Raw genomic sequence first — 22,993 nt, forward strand, 5'->3', positions numbered from 1 at the left:
ACAGTAACTCCATATCCACAAGGAAACCCCCTTTCACCACACTAAAGGCACAGCTGCTCACTCCTTTGTTAGCTCTTCAATAACCAGACTAGCTGGAGTGTGGTTTAAATTACTGTTTTATTAAGATATTGGTAAAACTTCAACAGTTTTTCCTGTATAAACAGCTTTCATAAATAAAATATGGATGACTAATACATGGTTTGAACTAAACTCGCGGGTGAACTGTAGAACAAGATTGCAAATGGAAAAGTCCCAACACTGGTACATGATTTAGCTTGAATTTATTCACTTCATAAAGAACATGTTTCATGAACAAGGTACTACAGAAAGGTCAGCAGGAGCACCCAGGAGCTGAGACCGTGCCTGGCTGGCCACGAGCAGCAGCACTCGGGGTGAGCTCAGCCACCTCCCCTGCTCTCATCCCGAGGGGTCTTCAGAGGGAAGGAGAGGAAAGACCGGACACGACAAGGGTTGTACGAGACCCTGACAGGTGGGGCTTGTTTGTCTTTAATGCTGGCAAGGGCTGTGCCATGGCTGGGGTGCCAGGGCTGGAGAGGGGCACGGACATCGGGCTCCGAGGTCCTGTTAATGCTTCCTTATTATTGCACATGATACGAGGGTAGAGAGTTTTGTTCCTGTCGCAAAGAGGATGTGAATTAAAGAAAGATTGCCCTAAATTACAGACATGAACAAAGCTGCAGTATCCCCTTGGATGGCTTTGTTTATGTGACTGAGTGCCTAGTGAAGAAATTGTGCTAAAACAGCCCCTAATTTAGACCAATCTTTCTCATTTTGCTTTATTCCCACAGAATCTTGGGGTCGGGAGGATTTGGTGAGGAGAGAGTGGACCTGAACTACAGCAGCCATGTCTGTGCACACGACTCCTTGTGCCTCATCTGCCCATGGGACAACTGACACACAGTGCTCCAAAAACAGGTGGAGTTTCTAGGATGATGCACCACCAGAAACGTGGTGTAAGTTAAAGTCTGCTTGGACATTGTCCTCCAGCGCTGCAGCTCAGCTACGGAACGGTTCTCACTCGCAAGGACAATGGATGGCACTTCTAGGTAAAGAAAAGTTCCACACGTGCGTTTCCACCCACCTCTAGTGCAAATGGAATGGGTGAAGAGCTCCCTGCCCTGGTGCTGTTCTGCTCTCTGCACCGCACACATTCCTCAGCGCTGGGAAAACACCGCGGCCCCTCCGGCGCGGGAGCCCCGCGGCGCTCACAGTGAAGAGCTTACGAGCGAGTCTTGAGCAGCTCCAGGCAAACCAGCCCCGAGCCCCTTCCTCAAAACCACCACAAGTGAAACAGAACAAAACTAAAGTCATGTTGTCACTGCTACCTCCTGGTTCTGCAACCACGGTCACCACGTCGACCGAGAGGGATGCGGGGTTGTGTGAACGCGGAAAAGGGATACTTCAGCTCTTTATTGGAAAGATTCGATGTACAAATTTTCACCACCACTAAGATACACGATAAAAATACAAAACACAGGTCACAGACTAAATCTCAGTATCAACAGTTAATAAATACAATGAGATACTTCTCTATTAGCCTAATATTTTACACTGTCACCAGATAGACGATCAAGGTACGAGATACAGAACACTTAGATACCGTTAGAGAGGGATTATTGCTTACGTCAGCAAGCAGCAGATAAGGGCACAGGAGTTTGAACTGAAGGAACTACTTCCTATCACCAGTGGCATTAAGAGAAAACACTGCATTTCACAAGCACTGCTTTTTGTCTAGTGTGTAGAATCAAGAGCAGCATAATCAGACCAATAACCACTACTTTTAATATTATAGAACTTTAAAGGACTTACCTTACAAATGGTTCCTATCTACTCTATAAATATGCAGTTAGTGAAGAAATGAACACTTGCTCTATCTATACAATGGTTTTACCTGACCACACTGCAACTACGATGGTGGATTGGCTTTTTTCTCCTAGCAAGATAAATGGGATGAGTCGCAGAATTACCATTTATGAATCCACACCTAAAAAAGCTAGATCCTTCCCAAAACAGCACACATGCAGTCCAGTGCTCTTCAACTGCTCCTGCAGACTGGGAAGAAGTTTTATCATCCGTGACGGGTTTGCATTCTAATTTACTCACATCAAGAATTGCACTTACACCACCTTTCTCTCCAGAAGATGACAGCTAAAGATGGACTTTCAGTGAGTCATTATTACTGTGAATAATTTAAAACAAAGGCACCGCAGAGATGCCCCAGAGTTGCATATTTTACCATTTCATGGTTTCTCAAATTTCCTCGGTAAATCTGACTTGGAACAGAAGCTGCAGCTAAAGAGAACCTTGACAACAGCTAAGGCAGAATAAGATGGCAGATAAGAGCCAATGATCCCGTAAGATTAAAACAAAGTCTGAAAAAGATCAAAGGAATCTAAAGCCACACTCCAACTCCTGGTTGCTCACAAAGCCTTTTGCTGTTCATCAGATTGCTTTTAAAATAGTGCATCAAAGAGAGAAGCAGAGGAAATTGGCAGAATTCAAGCCTCGCCATCTTGTCATGTTGAATAATTTTCTTGACTATTTAATATTAAAATACTTTGCAAATTCTAGCTAAACACTAATACTGCTATTGTTACTGCTAAAATGATATGAGTTGTTCGCTAAGTGCCTATGAAGACTTATTTTGTTCATCCTCCTCCCAATGCATCGCTGTAACAAAGGGTAGGAACGGGATCTGGACTTAGTGGAGCTGATGGGAATCGGCCGCTTTTTTACGTCCCAATTAGCGGCTCCCCTAAGGGCGTGACCTCACCTCGGGAGCGGGGAGGGGCTGGTGGCCGCTGCTTTTGCAAAGAAGGGCAGCCGAGTTCCTCCCTGGCCCTCCTGGGCCCGGGGCAGCCGGAGCAGAGCTCTGCCCGGGCACTGAGTTCCTCTCTCTCCGCTGAAGCCCCAGCGCAGCCCCTGCTCTGCTGCATCCTCGGCATTTGCATCCCCTCTGGATTGCTCCGGCATCCTTCCCTACACACCTGAACACGCAGCCCTGGTGCTGCGTCCTTCCTGCTGCCACTGGCTGTGAAATGCTGCCTTTGCCACCTGGGAATCCTCACCAGAACCACACAGCTCATCCAACAGCTCCTGATCTCCGCTGGGACGGGCGGGGACAGAGGGTGGGACTGGACACCTCCACGGGTTGGGTTCTTTTAAGACCTGAGATGAAGTTAAGGTGGGAAGAGGTTGGCTCAAAGCATTAAGCACAGTCATGTTCAACTCATTGAGAACAATTTCCTAAACTGAGAAATGAGAAAAATGCCACGAAAAGCACCAGAAAGATATGAAATTCCCTACACTGCACCTCCAGCTATAGGAAATATTATATTTTTAACTGCAAGAAAAGCTTTCTTCATACTCTGCATTTTATATTACATGGAAAAAGAAAAAAGGTAAATGATGAGTCTGTACCTCGATGGGAGTCTGAGACCAGAGCAGCAGGAGCTTAGTGTGTCCATTCCTAAGGTACCTGGTAAACCCTGTATGGCTTTTAGTCGTCTACCTGCAAAAGTGGATGTAATTCTCTAATTCATCTTAACGCTCACCTGGAACAAACAGAAAGCAGAACACGAAAGGAAAAACAAAAACCCAAAAAAACCCCACACCTCGACTCTAAGGAAACTTCCCCCCGCTCTAAAAAAATTTGGCAGTTCTAACCCAGATCGTTCTTTGAGTATTGCTCCACAGACATTTCTCAGGCAGGTGCAACCTTCTGCGTGTGTAAGGACCGTGCCCTGGCGTTGTCTGTCCACGTGCAGCGGCTGCTGGGCTCTCCCTGCTGGATGTGGCTGGACACTCGTGTGTGCGGGTGGTCGGGCGGCTGCGGCATTGCTGGGGGTGGCACCACCACCAAACTTTGTTAGAGATCCAAACGACTACATTGGTTAATTCCTAGTTCTATTTACACAGGGGTTGAGCTTGGCAGGGGACTGAGTACAGTTCGGAAATGCCCACCTCTTTTTTTTTTTTTTTTTTTTTTTCCGCTTTCTGATGATGCCAGTTTTATTTTGGGAATGTCTACTTTGGGAGTCTGACAGGGGAACACGAGGGGGTGGTTACATTTTACAGCATTGATGAAGGTGTGGGTCTGGTATACAATGACTTTGTCTTCGAATCAAACACTCGCTGTAAGAGCCGTGGCTGGGCAGCCTCCGCCACGGGGAGGGTCGGGCCAACGCCCTCCTGCTCCTGCGGCCCCGGGCAGGGAAGGGCAGGCCGGATCCTTCTCCCTGGGAAGGCTCCTGAGCCCAGAGCGGCGTGTGAAACTTTGGTTTGAGCCTGGCTCCTCGCCGCCTCTTCCCGTTGCAGAGCCGGAAATGAGGGAACGCAGCTCTTTTTCCCAAGGATTGGAACAGTTCATCTTCCAGCCCGAAGGAGACGGGGGATAAGCCCCTGACCCTGTAGGTGCCCTGCCCTGCAGCCCCCGAGCTCAGAGGGGCGTCCCCCCTGCGATCGCTCCGCCCGCAGCCCCAGGACGCGCTGAGCTCCGCGAACTCGCTCTTCTCCGGGGAGCTGCCGATCGAACCCGCACTCTTTGGTATGCCAGGACTAAACGCTTGGACTGGTGGCAGACATTTGGCACTCTGAGGTGTACTAGTTTCTGTTTTTGTCAGGTCTAAATAGCCTTGATCATCCAAGGGGTTAACGCTGGACCCTATGCTTAAGCTAGTTCTGTCGGTGAAGGAGTCCACTCGTCCTTCATAGCCTAAATCTGCAGGAGCTGAGCACTGGTGCTGGGGCCAGGGCCGTTTGCAGTCTCCATGGTTCTCCTTGTCTTCCCCGTTGTCTTCTTGCCCCCCTTGGAAGGAGTTCTCCGTCCAGTCCGACTCCTCGCTGACCGCGACCGCCGCGTTCATGTCCCTGAGGAACACCACGATGACCGTGATGTTGTCGCTGGAGCCGGCATCCCGAGCAGATGCCACCAATTTATGTGCTACCATGCTGCTGTCACCATTATTCTCCTTCAGATGGTCAGCCACCACTTTGACCGCCTCATCGGGGTTGACTGTGTCGTAGAAGCCATCACAGGCCAGAATGAGGTAGTCTTCAGAGCCATCCAGCACCGTGGAGGCAGAGTCTGCGTCCCCACAGATGTATGGCTTGTGCTCAGCATCCCCTGTGGAAGAACAGCAGAGAAACACAACTGTGGGTTTCCAGCCACAGTTTCCAGCAGCCCTTTATTAACTCACTGTGGAGCCAATGACTCTTACCCCAAGTTAAAGCAATTATTTGGAAATTATTCCCTCAGACTGTAGGGGGAAAATAGAGGTTATTGCTCATAGGTCTGTCTTCAGCTGTATGTCAAGTTTTGATGACTAGAAAATTAAAATTTTATAGTTAAAAAGCAAAGCAAGTCTCAAAAAGGAATGAAGGCTCTCTCTTACCAATAGCTCTGGAGACAGAGAGGCTCCCGTTCACCCTCCAGGCTCCAAACCAGACCACGCAGCCGCCCAGGGCCTCGATTCGCTTCTTCTCATCCTGAGCAGCAACACAAGAGAGAGAACACAGGACAGAGCAGTCAGAGCTGCATCACACACTCAACCCTCCCATCAACATCTGGATTTTCACAAACACGACAGGCTCCATGAGTCAAAGGATTTGCCACGGATCCAAACAAGGCAGGATGAGTGGAACGTGCTCTGCTGCTCACAGAGATCCTGGCATGGCAGTGCTCCCCCACAGCTGACCTGTGCTGGTCACTGCCCAGGGGTGCTTAGACAGGCCCTTCTCACCTCTCGATCTGGCTTGTGGGGTTTCATCAGCTCCACAGCTTGGCCTCTCCTCACAAGCATGACCTGGGAGTCCCCCAGCCAAGCCACATGCAGCATATTCCCTCGGATGAAAGTCACCACCCCGGTGGTTCCACAGCGCAGACTCTGGAAAAAAATACATTTCCATTTCAAAGCATTTCCTTACTTAACTCAGGGACAGAACACGATGAAACTGCAGCCCAGAGCCTATTCCCAGGGAGGAACAGGCAGTGCTTTCCCTACAGCTACAACTGCTCACTCACAGCCCCTTGGAGCCAACCTGGCTGGACACCAATGACATCCCTGGCATGGGACCTGCCTGCCAGGAGCTGGGCACTGCTTGGCCTGCTCCTGCTGCTGACAGGCCCAGCTGTGTGTTGGTGACCCTGAGGGCTGAGCCTGGCAGCAGGTGAGGGTGGGAATGGCAGCAGCATCCTTCAGAGGAGCTGGAAGCTGTGAGAAGCAGGAGCTGACATTTTGATGGGATGTGAAGCTATGGACAGAAAGGCACCAGTGGGGCATGGAGAGCTCTGTGCTGATTCCACTGTGGCTGAGCCCCTCTCTGGAAAGGCAGGATGGATTTGCAGGGTGATGCCCTCAGGGGCCCTCACCTCCCTGGCTGCCTTCTGCACGAAGCGCTCGTCGGTGACGCGGAAGGCTCGGCACAGAGCCTCGGCCGGGTCCTGCTGGAACATCTCCTGGTGGACCATGTTCACGTGCAGGTGGATGGAGGCATAGATGGCAGCATCCACTCCTCCATGACCATCAAACACTGCAAAATAAGCTTGTTCTTCTTGGTCCTGCCAGAGGAAACACAGGGAGGAAAAAACTCAGGTGAAAGCAACACAAACAGCTCATTGGATTGCCTTAAAGCTTTGAACCTGGGATTTGTGCTGTCCTCATTAAACTGCAATTAGAGACAGAGTCTCCACTGGAAAAGCAAACTGCCCTGACCACCTGCACTTGCATCAGTGGGCAGTTTCCACCTCGCTGTTGAATTCTACCTGCAAAGTGCAAGAGATGCCCTGCCAGAATCCCCTGTGTGGTGCTCTCAGTGCTCCTTAGGTCCCATTTGTTACAGCTCAGTCACACAACTCAAATAGGAAGTGCCATTCTCATCAAATTGTGCAGGAGATTTTGTGACTGCAAAAACCACAGAGAGAAGAACATCCAATACAGTTTGCATGAAGTCTACATCATGATTGGAATCCACCAGGGATAAAATGCCAGTACAGTTAAAATGTGAAGCCAGCCAGTCTTTGCTTTCACTCTTCTTTTTTCCTTAAATCTAAAATATATCATCTTAGATGCCTGTGTTTTAAAAAAACTGCATGTGCTCTCTCATCAGAAATCTGTGATTACATTCACAAATCAAATACAGCAAAATCACTCATCTTCAAGGCAGCTTTCTCAGCTTCCCCTCCTCTGTTCAGAGGAACAACGTGGTACCAGGAGACAGCAACTCCACAGCTCACACACATAGCACCAACTCACTGACAGAGCCAATTCAACCTTGACAGCCAGCTCAGTGACTGGAATATTTGCACATTGTAATTTTTAGGTAATGGGCTCCAACACAAATTGGAATAAGAAAGCTGACAATTGACAGGCAAAGGAAACATCTGCCTCTGTTTGCATTAGTATCTTTTAAAGGTAAGAATGTGGATGGGGCAGAAGATGGTTATTAAAGTGACAGGGTGTAATAAAAAAGTAATTATGCAGCAATTTGATCCTTAAGGTAAAATTCTTGTCATTTTCTTTTACTTTCCATTCCTGAGTGTCCAGTTTTATATCTCAAAGGGAAAGCAAGAATGAGTGTCTGACCAATGGCCACATCAAGAAATTATTGGAAGGGAAGACAGGCCCCAGTTCCACCAAACTACTCAAATTTCTGTGTGAGCTGCACCTCATAGTCCTGTAAGTTTTGTTTAACTTAATTTCCTTATTTTTGCTTTTGGCTTCTTCCTCCCAAGAGGAAGGCTTGGAAAGCAGAGCAGACCCACCCCAGCTGCCGAGCAGCTCCAGAGATGAACTGTGAGGCAACCAACTGCCAACCCTCCTCAGGTCCATCACCCTTCACTCCCTCAGTGGAAAACCTGCTTTCCCAGGATGGAAACCACTGACCACAGGATGTGTGTGTGCTCACCTCGAGGTTGAAGAGCATGTTGAAGTCAGGGATGCAGACGTGCTTGTCCTCCATCTTCCTGCGCATGTTCTTGATGGCGTGGATGGAGGTCTCGTAGTAGCGGTGGGGCTTGGGCTGCAGGGGGAAATCTTTCACCCAGCTGCTGCAGATCTCGTGCAGTTTGCTGTACACTAAACGGGCCAACTTCACCGTCTCGATCTCTGAGGAAGGCACAAAGCACAGATGAAAGCCTTGAGAGTGTTATTAAGTCAGAGTTTTCTCCCTTGCATACATTAGAGAGATGAAACAAAACCATTTTAGCCAAGCAGTTGATGTCAGCAGGGAAATTCTGGGCTCTGATGCATGAAAAGAAGCCAAAGTCACCACAATCAGCATTCATCAGTAAGCAGCTCATTGTTTGTTTGTCTTTTTAACTTAAACATTTCCCTGTGCCTTTGGGGAACTCATTTGCAGCAGCAGAGAAAGGGAAAGGCACGAAAAAAAAGTGTTGGATCCCTGGGGTGACCCTGCCCGGGGTGGTGCAGCTCTGACAGGGACTGTGTCATGGCACAGGGTGCCACCTACAGAACCCACCCTCTGTGACAATGACACGCTGGGTTTGCACCAAATTCTCTATTCTAAACACCATTTCATTGCAGAGCTGAGTCAAGGCAGTGGAAAGAATCTGCAGAAATTAGTAGAGTGATTTTAAGATGTTTTGTGCACTTTCAGCAGTGCACAGGTGCCTTCTTAGCTATTTACTGATTTCCTCTTATTCCCATATTCCTGACAACAGTGTGTCAGAGAAATCTGCATGAGCAAATGAGAAAACCATAAAGGCCTCAAATTTAAGAAAATGCTGAACTGGCACCCTGAGAAATTGTCATTTTAAAACGTGAAAATTCAGGCACTTGACATTTGTTCTGAAATTCAGGAGAGGAAAACAGGAAGTCAGCATCAGAGCTGAACACATCCACATCTCTTTGTTCATGATGGCTCACCAAAGGCAGGGATCTTCAAAGCTGAACAGCAGCAATCCAGGAGTGCCAATCACTCCTGGAGGGGAGGGGCTCACAGGCAGGGAGGAGAGGAGGGAGTTGCAGCATCTCTCAGTTCACAGGAATTCTGTGAAGAGCCTAAAAGCAGCAGTTACAAATTTCTCTCCTAGGTCTACAATTACCAGGGGGCCAAGACCCTTAGGGGCAAGAGATTGTCCCAGCTCTGTTGATTATGAGTTGGTTCAATCAAGAGGCATTGAACTGAAAATACACTGGATAAATAAGCAAAAGGGAGCTTGGCTGCTTGATCACACAGTTTTAAAACCAAGGGGTGGAAATCAAACAGCAGGGTCATCCCAGCACTGCCACAGTGTGAGGGGGGTTCCTCACCCCACCTGTGCTGCTCTGGCTGGGGCCACCAGAAATCTCTCTGGGTAATGTATTTAAAGAGAGAACACATCCAGCCTGAGGTGTCCAAGTTGTATTTTCCAGAGGAAAGCCCACAGAGTTTGCTCTCCCATTCCTCCCCACTGGGCAGGGTGAAGGGAGGTGGGCACGTGGCAGAGTCACCTGTGGCACCTCTGCAGGAGGGTGGCAGTGAACCCAGTGACCCTGCTGAGATCCTCACTGCCCTTCCCAGGGGACCTTGTGTGGTGTCAGCATCATCAGCAACTGCTCGTGAGGTTAAAACAGGAGAATAATAAAATGCCACAATAAAAACCACCCCCTCACAGCTGGAAATTACTCATCAATTGTTAATGCTGCCACGCTGAGCCAGAGCTGACTCAGCTGGCACTGCAGTTGTGTCATGGAGAATTTCATTTCCCTCCTGCTGCTCCCAAATCCCCAAGGTTGGAGGTAATGCTGAGCTGCACCACAGTGAGTGGGAAATCCAGCTCAGGCATTGTTCCCAAAGATGACAGGGCAGGAGAGTAGAAAGGATACCAGGAATCAGGTCCTGTTTTTTAGTGCCAGTTTTATGAGCTGTGGTGACAACATGGACAGTGTGACAATGGGGGTCACAATCAAGACCAAGGTTTTCCTAATCTAGGAGCTGTAGATCCCTTTGGATATCTGTAGGATCCATCTCCTAGAACCTGGAACAACTGGGTAATGGACATTATGATTTGCTTTGTGACATCTCCTGGAAATTTGATACCCCCACCAGGTCACATGGTCCTGCTATCCAGCCTCTGGTGGTTCCTGAACAATGCCAAACTTCCACCAGATTCTCTTCCTCCACAAACAAACCCCAAACCTAAATGTTCTTAACCTGACCTTTCAAAAAAAAATCCAACATCGTTCAGGTCTCATGGAAAATCTCTTGCAGCCAGAAGAGAAGAGTCATGGCCTGTGGCTCAGATATCCAAAAACACATGGTCACCCCAAATACAACAGACCCCTAATCTTGCAATCCTACATTTGTGGACTCCAACCAGTTTTTCTTCTTTTAAGATTTGCATTCTTCTGTCATGGAGTTTCTCATTACTTTCCACACCAAGAGCTGCTTTCACCACTCCAAAGCACAGGACATGATTTGTCACGTTGCAATTCTCAGAGTGAAATGTGCCACTAAGGAAATTTGAAATAGCTTTTTTTTTATCTTTCAGCAAATTCAAACTTGAGGCAAATCAGGTAAATGTCTCCTTGTATTACACAGAGTAAAAATCTTTTTGGGTACATTATAAAACCTGACATAGAACTGGATATTAAAGCCAGGCAGTGAAATTCAGCTTGGTTTCACATTCTGCAGCAGCTCAAACAGCATCAGGGCACAGTGAACTCTAAGCACCAAACTTCAAGATGTAGAAATCCCATTTTCACCACCTGCCACACTTTGCTTTCTTCCAGAGCACTGAAGTCTCCCTGTGTGGCACCACTGAGGGCAGATCTCCTCTCAGCACCAGCCCAGGCTTCTCAAGGACTCCCTGGAAGGCTCTCCAGGGGGGAGCTGCTGCTGCCACCAGCTTTGTCTGGATTTGCTGGGCCAAGCCTGGCTGAAGAGGCACTGATGGAGCAGCTGTGGCTGCCCCTGGATCCCTGGAAGTGCCCAAGGCCAGCCTGGATGGACCTTGGAGCAACCTGGGATGGTGGAAGGTGTCCCATGGCAGGGGTGGGACTTGATCTTTAATGTCCCAAACCTTTCTGTGATTCTGTCATTTTATGACACTCGAGCTGATGTCCTGTTTTGGAAAATTATCACTTAGATGAGTTGAAATTGCAGGGTTTTATGAAGCTGTTGCTTTACTACAGGGCCAGAGGATGTTTCCTCTCTTCCTCTCCCCCTAAACCCTCACAATTTAACACTCACACTGCATCAGCAAAGGGATATTTTATTTCCAAGTACCCTCATTAGGACAATTCACCTCACCAAACTGCATCTGGAGCCCTATTCTTAGTGCCTGCTCCAGTCTGTTCCCATCTCAATCTATGTTTGCCTCTGTCTTACAGCCTTAGATATATTTAAATGTCAATTTCTGGAGGTGTGAGGGTTTTGTGGTGGCTTTTTTTCCTTTCTTTTTCCCTTTTTTGTTGAATTCTGTAGATATTCTGTGTGGAGGCTTAGTCAACATTTCCTTGGAGACTGTCAAATATTTATGCAAGTTTCAGAGATCTCAATTTGAAATTAATGAAGGCTGCTCAGCCAGAACAATGACAAATCTATTCCATTTACCTGCTCAGCAGGAGGAGGCAGCAATACCTACAGAAAGGGAACCCAGAGCATGTTTTTCTGTTCCTAAGGTTTCCAAGGGCCTCTGGGGAATACAGCAAAATCTTCCTTTTTGAAGAGCCAGATTTATAGATCCTCTTTATCCCCAGAATAATTTACAGGGGTTTTTTAAATCAAAAAATGAGGGAACGGACAAAGTGGTTTGGGGACTGTATTTTCAAGATCAAATGACAGAATTCACGTGAGAAACATTGGTCTTTGTTGTAATGAACAACCCAGCTAATTTTCAAGGTTATTTAGGCCAGTACACTCCTGAAATGAGTGAGGGTGCATGACCTTGAGCTGGAGGCTGCAAAAATCTTGTCAGCTAACATAGATAAATGAGGAAAAGGAATTTTCTTCCTTTTAATCACAAAATCTCTTTATACTACCTTTTGCTAAAACCATAAAAAAAACCCTTACAAGCCATAGTAAAAACCACACTGACTGAAATAATTCAGAATTAAATTATCTCTTCCCACATAAATTTGACTTTGCTCCAAGGATGAGGGAGGACAACTGGCACTTCTCAGCAGAACCACATTGTATAAAGTGCTGAGAGAGAGATTCAGGGCCATCAGACACAGCCATGAAAATGCACTCAGAAGAGTGATTCCAAAGGTTTGGTTCTTTGACTGAGAAATTAGACCAGCAGCTCTAGCAGGAGTGGTGATGAGGTCCCCATGAAGCTTTTTCCATCCCTGTGGGGTGTTCCTGTCCCAGAATTGCAGCCCAGGGGTGGGATTTGGGTGGCACTTACGGATGATGCCGTCGGCGTTGTCCACGTGCTTGGGTAGGAAATGCGCCGAGAGGTCGCTCTGCAGGACTTCATCTGAAGTGGCTCTGGCTAAAGCAGAGGCCAGGAATGAGGGGCAATTACTGGAAAGGAAAAAGAGAAACCACAAAAAGATGTTTTAGTGTGATTCAGCAAGGTAACATGAGTGTATTTTTCACCAAGGTTCTTTGGCTGAGCCCTGCAGCAAGGCCTCAGACTCACTGATGGGTTTTGGTTGCCCTCTTTCACTCCTCTGTTCCCTGGTTCTTCAGTTTTAATGTTTCAGTTCCTAACCTCTATTTAAATTCTTTTCAAATCTAGACTTGAACCCTCCAGAGTCTGTCACACAACTGTACATATTTTACATATGTATGGTACAATTTTAACTCAAGTCCAGTTTCTCCTAAGATTTGGAGTCAGAGTTCCAGAATTCCTCAGATTTCAAAGTGTCCAAAGGCTCTCTGAGGAGCACTGGAAGTTAAGGTTAAAAAGCTCCCTCAGGAATGATTTCTACCCAGAGTGAAGTGGCTTTAACTCAGTGTATTTAATTAAACCTGGTATCCCCCAAAGGTTAATTAATCTATAGAAAGCCAAGGCCATTTTAATGTACATTCTCTTATTCAAGAGGAATTTAATACCTCTTAATTTATGTGTAACTTTGCATTTCCCATTGGTCAGCCCCAACTTCTCCAGGTGTCTCCTGCTGACACAGCCTGAAACTTCCAATTTCCACAGATTTTACTGGAGTAATGGTGTCTTTCCCAAGACATTCCATGGTCACAGGGCCACAGGGAGACACAGAGCCAATTTCAGCCCAGAAACCATCCATCAACCACAGAATTCCAAGGCAGAAATCCAGGGAACAGGCAATGAACAACACTTCCTTAACCTAGTTCTTCTGTTCAACATGTCTATAAATGATTAAAGGATAAGGTTAACAAGAAATAGCTTTGTCTAACACTATTAGGAAGCTCTGGAAGTCACACAGCACCTCGTTAGGGCCCCACCCATCCGAGGCTTTTCCCTGGAATTCCCAGGCACGATTCCGAGCTGCTGGGGGGAATCAGCTGCCTCAGGGCCGGCCCTTCCCAGCCCAGCTCAGGGCTCTGATCCCGTTCCCATCCGGAGGAAAACCCCGGCACATCCCTTGCTGCTGGCACGTGGAGGAGCTGATTTCCTGTCTCGTCTTTTCTGTCTTTATTTGGCTCACCAAGAGAGGTTTGTGGTGCAGTGGTGCTGGTTCTGCTCGTGTCACATGAGATTCCCCAAAAAGGGAGAGGTTGCAGTGCCCGGGATAGAAGAATTATCCCAGCAGTTACCAGCAGGGCACCCGCAGGAATCTGAGCTCCTTTCCAGTCCAGGGCTTCCCTGACCAGCTGAAAAACCGGACTTGTTTTGTGTCACTTGTAAAGAACCCTCAGGAACATTCACTGATGGGCAAAGAGGGAACCTGGTTAGGAACTGGGGCAAAGCAGTGGCTAAAGTAGACTCAGGACCCAAACAGCAAAGAAAAAATAGCCCAGAGAGGAGGGATTTCTGCTCTGCCTGGGCCTGGGAGGGTGCACAGCAATGTCTGTGGGTACCCAAAGCCATGAACTCTTGTAGCTGAAATTTTAGGTATTATTTTAACTGCAGTGACCAATGGCACAAGTGGGAGGTGCATTTACAGGGGCTCTAGCAGGTCAGAGTATTTTCCCCCCAGCTCCAAGTGCTGTTCACGTGTTCCATTTCCACACAGCAGCTCTATATCCAGCCAAAAAGAGCATTTCCATTACAATGCTAAACCTACACAAAAAGCTGCTAAAGATGTTATTAGATAAATTAAAGGATTTTAAGTACATCCTTCCTGATTCTCTGGCAGCGTAGGTGTGTTTAGAACACCCACAGTTGCATTGTAGCAATCCTGGAATAACTCTGGGAGGGTATTAAGTCAAGCCTAAAAGTGCTCTGCTTCTATGAATTAAGTTTGAGAGAACCAGTCTGAGGTGGGTTTAATTCAGCCCACATATTATTATGTTACCAGCTTAACTCCTCTCCATCCTGATAGCATTAAAGTGGGGAGGACTTTCTAAACACCTTCCTCTGTGCTCTGAATCTAATACAAACTCTCCTGCTGAAAAGAAAAGAGATGGCAAATTTGAAATTCTTATTGCATGGGAGTTCACCACTGGGGTTCGAGCAACTGATCAATTTCAAGGGGAAAGGTAGAGAAAACAAATCAGCTGAAGGCTTTCCTTCTATGTCTGGCCACTCTTTGTCCTAATAATAACAGCTGCTGGCCGAAGAATTAATTGCCCTTGACATTTGTTGATCACAAAGCTTCTTATGTGGCTGCAGCAGGGCTGTGCCATGTGAGCAGGGAGGTGCCCACACGCAGACAGATGACTTCCTCTTCCTGATTAGCACCACTCAACATTTACTTCTCTCACTTGGCTCCTCAGAGCACTTTGAGTTGAATTACTTTTTCCCTTCAAGGAACAGCAGATTGCACTGGAGGTTTAAAATAGCTGTTGAAGGCAAACTGCTCTGAGGACACTTCATTACTGCTACACCAAGACAAATGAAGAGCCAGCTCTGGGATCTCTGTTTTCAGCACCAAAGTGAGCACTCAGGTGAGCAGATACAGCGTGCCACAGACAGCAATCCACGGGGGGCAGTTCTCCCTCTCCACAAAACCCAAAAAGTATCACCAGGGTCCCTGGGGACAGGGAGGAGCTCCCACCCTGCTGCTGGGGTAACCAGGGGTTACCTGCTGGCTCTGAGAAGAAATTCTTCTGCCACGTTCTAGATGCTCAAGTGTTATTAGTCATGAAGGCTGACAAATTGGAACTGGGAGGGCACAGTCTTGTTTAGCAGAGAGCTGAGAGCTAAAATGCCTTTGTCTATTCATAGCTGTGCCACTAACTCAGCAGCTGACCTTGGACGAGTCACTTCACCACTCAGACCTTCATTCCTCATCTGCAAACAAGGAATGAGAATGTCATTTCCTCAGGGAGAGGAGGAGGAGGAGGAAGGCTGTAGAAGGCCTAAATCTGTGTTTGTGAAGTATTCTGGAATTTCTTGCTAAGAGCCCAACTGAAGGGAAAAATACCAAGATGAGAGTGGGAGATGTTTTCAATCTATAGATTTATACTTTCATACTTCTGATAGCTTTCTTAGGTTTTTCTCACTCCTTTCTCATACATAGCACTGCCTGATGTGCTAAGTGGAACACACAGGCAAACAACAGCTCTGGGTAACTCTCAGTGTCATCAGCAGCTGCAGGAAAGGGGAAAACCAGCAAAGAGAGACCTCAAGTTCTTAAACCTCACAGTTCTGAGCATTAGCACTGCTGATGGGAAAGTGAAGCTGCAGCTCCTGCCTAAAATCCACAAGGGCCAGCAGGGCTGAAAATGCCCAAGCCTGTCATGGTCTGGGGGAGCTGATGAGGCATCACTAACCCAAACAAACAGGGAAAATGGACCAAAACGAACTGGGGCTTTCAAGAGGCAAAGCGGGCAGTAAATCACAGAATGTAGAGCGTTCCTGTTACCTCAGGAATCCCCTGACACCACAGAACAGCAATTGTTTTAGTTAGAATGAGCAATGATTTAAATAGAAATGCTATTCAATCTGCTGAAACACAAAACAAATCCACAGACAAACAGGATAAAGCAGCATATTTGGTTTCACCCAGCAATCCAAGACCAAGAACATGACCTGAAAAGAACCAAGTACAGCACATTCCCCAAAGGCCTGTAATTTACTGTGGTGGTAAAAGACTTTGTAGGGATGACAAATTAACTGCACCCTTTCCAAAAGACATTCCACCAGGGATGCACTTTGGGAAACACTCCTGCTGATGTGGCCTGTTGCAAGCTCTTGTTAGAAAGCAACTTTTGCCAGATTCAGTTTAAGAAAAACCTCATTTGTCCCCTGCCTGTATTTACAAAACACTCCCAAGTCTCAGGAGACTTTTTCCAGATGGAGCTTTGGATACAGCCTGGAAGCTCTTTGAAGAAGCCTTTAAAGTCTTTATTACTGCAAGTTCCCATGCTGAGAAGTGCAGCAGTAATGAGCAGAGAAATGCTTTGGGGAGCTCCTTTGGCTGTTTCCCCAGCCCTCCCTTCCTCCACCTCCTGTTTCTGTGGCCATCCAGAGGGACTTGGAGCCATTGGGGGGCTCCTGTTTGTCCCCAAACTCCTCCAGGTCACCCAGCACTCAGAGGGGAATATTCTGTGAAGCATTCCAAGACCCTAAAATGATTATGGATGTATCCTCTGGATCTGCCAAGCAGATGCTATTTCCAGCTCCCATCTCTGCAGGTTCTCCTCTCCTGACTCCCAGAGCATCTCTGACCTGTGCTGTTCCACTGCTCTGCACAGCTGCTGGAAGTTGTGATGCTTATTTAAAGCCTGGTCACAGTGAACAAATGGAGTATTATTTTTTTTTCCCCCTTAACACATGGTGAAACCCTGCACTAGATTTATCTGCTGCAGTGAGTTACTAAAAAAAACCTGGCACACACACACACACACACACACACACACACATACAAAAAAAAAGAAACAAATAGAAAAAACAATGCACCTTTTAAAAGCTTGCATAACCAAAGCTCCTTGAGAAGTCATTTGAGCTGGCAGTGGTGAGACAGTAAAGATGCTTGATAAGTCTGTTTGAAGGAGCTGCAAACGTGCTACCCAAGGAAGCTGCTATCTATAGGCTCCCAGAGACAGCTGCCTGCTCACATCCCCAGCCAGCCTGTCCTTGTGCTGACAGTTGTAAGCAACAGAAATATAATACACAAGCATTGCAAAAAGACACTTCAGATACATTTATCATGCCCCTGTCTATGCAGACACTGCATTTACCAAATTTTTAACCTTCTGCTTTCTGCTCACTGATGCTTTTTAGACCCATTTTGTATAGATATGTTTCTGTAGTTAAGTCTGTCTTAACTGGATTGAAAAAAATAACCAAACCAGAGGTGCACTGCTCATCAGAAAACCTCTGCACAGCTGGATGGAGATGCTTCACCAGGGGAAACCCTTGGCTTTTCACAAGCTGTTCTCAACACATGAATTAGGCTCAGGCCTCTGATGCAATTTCTGCTGCATAGCAAGGCAGTATTTCCTTCTCCAGAGGATGAAGTGCACATGACAGTACATAAAGCCACCAAAATGTGAGCAAGACAAAATAAAAAGGTCATCTTTGTCTCTTTGATGAGGTACAATGTCATGGAGGGCAGTGTGTATCTAAAATATAAATGCTTGCTGCCCACAAACCACTCATAAGCATTTGTGATTTAATGGCTGTCAATAAAATAGCACTGACACCACAGGGGTGAACTGTGAAGAATCCAAACCACACAGAGCAGCTTCTCCTGAGCTCCTGGCTGGATAAATTGCCTGGGTATTATCTTTGAAACCAAATTCTATTATTTCTCTCACTCATCCTCCCAGCGTGGGGGTTCTGAGGTTACTCATATTCCAATCTCTGGGGCTGATGCTGTGGCTGCATTTAAAATGACAGAAATCACCTCCTGTAACATGAACAACCCCTGAAAACCCAGCATGGATTGCCAGGAGCTGGAAGCCAAATAACTGCAAGAAATTGAATTCCCAGAAGTGACTCTGGGAGGGTTTTCTTCATTACAGCAAAGAGCTGAAGATACAAAGTTTGCTGTTGGAAATCATATCCCAGCACTTCACAGCCAGATTATATCCATCTGTTATTAAAAGAAAGGGAAACCTGGAATTTGAAGGAATACAGAGAAAAATGGACCACAATCCATGAACCTCTGGTATAACAAACACCAAGGTGTTGAGTATGTATCTGTATAGACCCCCCCCATCTAAATCAGAATATTTTCTACCTGAGGAGTAAGATTCTGAGGGACTGGATAGTTTTATAATAAAAATCTTAATTGCTGCTATGAAATGCACTTTAGAAAATGATAAAAATATTATTATAAAATTTAAAAAATCCCCAACAAGCCACTTATTTCATGGGCATTGATTGTGCGGTTTAGCTTTTTGGTATTCAGCTTTGCAAATGCAAACACACAGGGAAAATAAATCTGTGTTTACCCTATCATTAATTCATCAAAAGAAAGGTAATTTATTGGTATTACCCACTCATGTGACTTTCAGAGGTTTATATGAGAGGAAAGATCCTTCTGGATTGTGGTGTTGTTTACCAGGGATTATCCTGCATGTTCACACAGCCCATTCCCTGCTCAGGGTGTGGGGGTGTCCAGAGCTCTCCAAAATCCTCCCTGTGCCCACTTGGCACTGCTGGGAATGGAATGGGGACAAAGCCACATCAGTGCCAGGTGCTGCTTCCCTGCAGAAGGAAATTTCTTCACTGGAAACCCAATGTCAACAGCAGTTACCTCACACTGAGTTTCCCTGGCAGAGCAAGGCTTGTTTAAAAGCTCCACAGGACATTAAAAATGTCATTGATTTTTCTCTCTTTGGCACTCAGTCAGTTTGAAAGTCAGCATAATTCAATATCTTTCTCCTGGTTCCATTAGCAAAGAAAGGAATCCATGCTTCAATCTGTGCTGCCTTATTGGAAAAAGTAATTTAATTTTACATCTGAAAGTGTGCCAACATCAGCATAAAAGCATACACTGTATACATCAGATTTAATTTATGAATTCTGCATTTTGTCAAGCCAGGATGAGATGCTGTCTAAAATCAATGAGAGTGTCCAAGCTCACTCTGAAGGTACTTATATATATTCTTATTATTTCAGATATTTTATATCCTAGCTGGAGTTTTTGATGATTTCTCTCCTTGCTATAAAATATTAATGACACAGTCTCTAGAAAAGTTCATGTTGCAGGAAACTTGCAGAAGAGTTCAGGCACATCATTTACTTACCACTGATTCATGCCCAATTTTTTCTCTGTTATAAATAAACTTCCACTGATACTTCCCTTAAGTGGAAAGGATATTCCATACAGATCTGATGTGTCAGAAATACAAGTTAAATAAGAATCCCCCAATGCAGAGCCTCTGTTTTATCAGAGATCAGATTAACACCCCCAAGTCCTCTGTCAGAAAGAAAAATGCATTTTGATGTTATAGCTAATGACTTCATTTCCAATAAATGAAATAAAATGCTCCACAGCAACACATACCCTGCTGTCTCCTGCAGATCATCATTAAGGCAAACAAATGTTAAATTGCTGCTTTAAAAAGGGGTGAGGATGGTGCCTGTTCAAATGCTCAGCCTCAGTAACACCCCACAGGGCCAGGCCCCAAACCATTCTCCTGTTGGAGCATTTATCTTCATTTAACTGAGAAAAAAATCAGAGTTGCAGACCAGGATTTCCAAATGACATTTGATCACTTAACTTCTTTCAACCCATTGAACAAATATCAAATATAAGGCAAAACACACCCTGGAAGATTTATGGCCACTGAGTCAGCAGCAAATGTTCCCTCTCTGCCTTCTCACTCCTGTGCCTCGCACTTCATCACACAAATGGCTTGGGTGTTTATGCCAGATGTAAGATTAGATAATTACTCATCCAAGTCCTGCATGTCAACTCTTTTTGGTGATAAAAAATTTATTCCAAATGCCCCATTTATAATCAGTTGGCTTGCAGAAGCATTCTGTTGTGCAGTTCTACATCTCAGGCTGTAATTCCGTGCAGGGACACGCTGTGTTTGTGCTGTACCAATGCCTGATGTCAGGAATTCTGGGCCTGCACAGGGACAATGCTATTGACCTCTGGAAAGCAATTTCAAAGCCAATGATGAAGTGTCAGATATTATTAATTAAGCCTAAAGTGGGGATGGAAAAAGAAAATAGCAATTCCCTTGCACTGATTCCCAGAAAATCCTCCTGCTCTTGTGCATGACATGCAAGAGAAACAAATGAAAGCAAACATAAAAAAACAATGCAGTACCTTTAAAAGTGATTTTACAGGCAGATGTGGAACTCCAGGCAGATTCAGAGATTACCCAGTGGGGCACATTAAAGATAGGATTGGAACCTCAAGATGACGATTTCTGACACTGCTGCCCACGGAACAAGATGCTGGAGGGATAGAAGGGGCTCTGTGATTGGGGTGAGTGCTCTTTTAAAGGAAAAACCCTTGAGTTGCTCAGGAAGATCCCATCCTAATTCCCACTGTCACTTGTCCTTTGCAGAATTGCAAAGGATAATGGCAGGTTTAGGGGTTTAGGCTTTTTCTTTAAAGGATAATCAAAATGTTTTAGCTATTCTGTTTCACATTAAAGTCCCTAATGCATTCTGTTCTACTGAGCTACATAGTTATTTCAGTCATTCTTAATAAATAACAGTTGCCAGCAGTAGTTAAGCCAACAGATCTGAATTATTTATAGTGTTGAGGAACAGAACAGCAGATAAAATACATTAGGGCTTTGGGTTGTTCTGGCCTGAACGACACAATGGCAGCCTTTAGATGTTTTTCACCAGGCTGTAAAATATTCTCTTTCCAATCCTGGTTTCAAAGATTTCCTAAAGAGGCAGCAGCCAAGCCTCCAGCCATCCATCTTCAATAATCACAGTCATGAACAGCAGGTGAGAGCCTCTCCCAAGTACTGCACTGGCACGAAGTTTGATTCCATTGGACAGGTTAAATGGCTACTTAGGTTTAGTCCTAAATTATTAGAGATAACAGAATTTAGGTGTTTACATATTATATAGCATGGCTCTAAACCTTCCAGTAAATTATTTAAAGGCACCTCACAGTGTTGACTCAAATATTTCTCTTCTCCCTTTGCCTATAATGAACTCTCCCTTCAGTTGGAAAAATGCAAAGGTATCACCTAATTTTACAATGGCAAATCCAGCTTCACATTCCAGGCTGCAGCATGGCAACCCCAGCCCCTGTCACTCCTTTTTAAGAGGCCACACAAAAAACAACAGGGACAGAAATTATCTTGACATTAACTTGACAAATTATGTTACACACATGTTGAATTTAATGCTCTTTGTAGCCTCAAAGATGCATTCCAATGTCTGTGCTGATGGGATAATGTGCCTGGATGGAAATCTGTGGGAATATCTGGCTTTCCCACCTTGGGCTGTCATCACAGGGGGCTGCACCAGGGGGAAATTCACTGTACAACCAGCTCACAAGGAGAATTGTGCCCACAAATGCCAGGGAGAGATTTACACTCAGATGCTGCAGGGAGAAGAACTGGGGGAGTAGTTGTAGCAACATAAGCTTCAACCAAAGAGTTTTCCTTTTATAGCTCACCTTCCACTTCCTATATGGATCTATTTACAGCAGGAAATGCTGCAAAATGTAGCATCTCCAAGGAGTAAAAAGAATTTTAAAAGAACAAAAAAAAAGGAGAAAATCTGGAGAGGTAAAAACCCAACCAAACTTCCCTCTATCAAGTACCAATGGAATAGAGGAGGAATAACACTGAAAAAGAGAAGGAAAAACACTTGGAGGCCATGTCAGGTTGTTAAGGGCTCTGGAAGTGGCTCCATGACATTTCAGCCTGTGGGAATGAGCCACAGCACTCCAGGGAGGGACAGGCTGAAGTGACAGGATCCCTGTGCTCCCCTGCTCCCTCCTCTGCCTGTTCCCAGGTTTATTGAGGATCTGCACTCTGAGCTCACTGAGGTGGGGAAGATTCTGTGGGGTTCAAAGCTGGGGAATGTGGCTTTCCACAGGGCCAGGCAGGTCCTGAGCCTGTGGAACAGAGCCTGCCTGCAGTACACAGCTAAATTTAGCTCTTCTTGCTCACAAAGGCTCTAGGAACTGATTCCCAACAAGCTGGGGATGTTTCAAACAATTCTGCACTGCTGTGGCCTCTCTCCTGTCCTAGAAGGTACAGAGAATCATTTAAAACTTGGGAGAGATGTCTTGAAATTCTTCCCAGTCCCATTTAAAAACAAAGCTGTGCACATATTCCAATCACTGTTGAAAGGTCAACTGAAAAAAAGAATAAAATGAAAGAGCTGTGACATTTCATAGTGTGACATTACAAATCTCACCAGATTATGGACATTGGTTCTCTACCCTGGACTTCTCAATACTACACAAATTCTCCCACACAAACTCTGCCTATTCACCACAATCTGGGATTTGTTTATGCAGCATAATCAGTCTTTAAGTGTTATTTGTTCCAAGTGATTTTCTGTGAGATGAGCACGTTCACATCACCCATTTCACAGGTGACAACGCTGCTGGTGTAAGAATTACCCAACAGCTCTGCTTTCCCTCTCCCCCTCCACAAAGAAGATTGTCAACTTTTCCCTAAGCTTATTATCAAACCTGTGATCTCTTCAGAAGAGGCACAAGCTCTAAATATAAGAAAGAATCTGTTACATAATACCCTGAGCAAGGAGCACACAACAGCCTGTGGACAGCACGAGCCTGAGTCCATCCAGAGGGAAAAGGGAGGAAAATCTGTGACTTTGCCCAGTCCCAGGCCTTGGGTCTGTCCTGTGCAGAGCCAAACCACAGAGAACATGGAATAAAGTGCAAAATTTCAGGGTTTATCCCTATGGAAGGTAAACAAATGCAAACAGGTGACATTATCTGGAAGCTGATTCGGGATGGGGCAGAAATTTACTCAGATCAGAAGAAATCTTCCTCAAACATGAGCAGGACTTGTTTGAAGCTGCCTG

General features: G+C 45.8%; 1 protein-coding gene across 1 annotated transcript in view; it reads right to left on the minus strand.

Moving 5' to 3' along the window:
* Positions 1–1,996: 1,996 nt before the first annotated feature.
* Positions 1,997–22,993, minus strand: part of PPM1E (protein phosphatase, Mg2+/Mn2+ dependent 1E) — a 58,152-nt gene continuing 37,155 nt past the window's right edge. The window contains exons 2-7 of the mRNA XM_018919218.3: positions 12,374–12,492; positions 7,927–8,126; positions 6,392–6,580; positions 5,763–5,906; positions 5,415–5,508; positions 1,997–5,146 (exon numbers count right to left, since the gene is read on the minus strand). Of these exons, the coding sequence (XP_018774763.2) occupies positions 4,086–5,146; positions 5,415–5,508; positions 5,763–5,906; positions 6,392–6,580; positions 7,927–8,126; positions 12,374–12,492 (1,807 nt within the window). The 3' untranslated portion in view covers positions 1,997–4,085. The remainder of the gene's footprint in view (positions 5,147–5,414; positions 5,509–5,762; positions 5,907–6,391; positions 6,581–7,926; positions 8,127–12,373; positions 12,493–22,993) is intronic.

This window comes from Serinus canaria, chromosome 19 (assembly GCF_022539315.1).
Source record: "Serinus canaria isolate serCan28SL12 chromosome 19, serCan2020, whole genome shotgun sequence".
In the NCBI taxonomy this organism is placed as follows: domain Eukaryota; kingdom Metazoa; phylum Chordata; class Aves; order Passeriformes; family Fringillidae; genus Serinus; species Serinus canaria.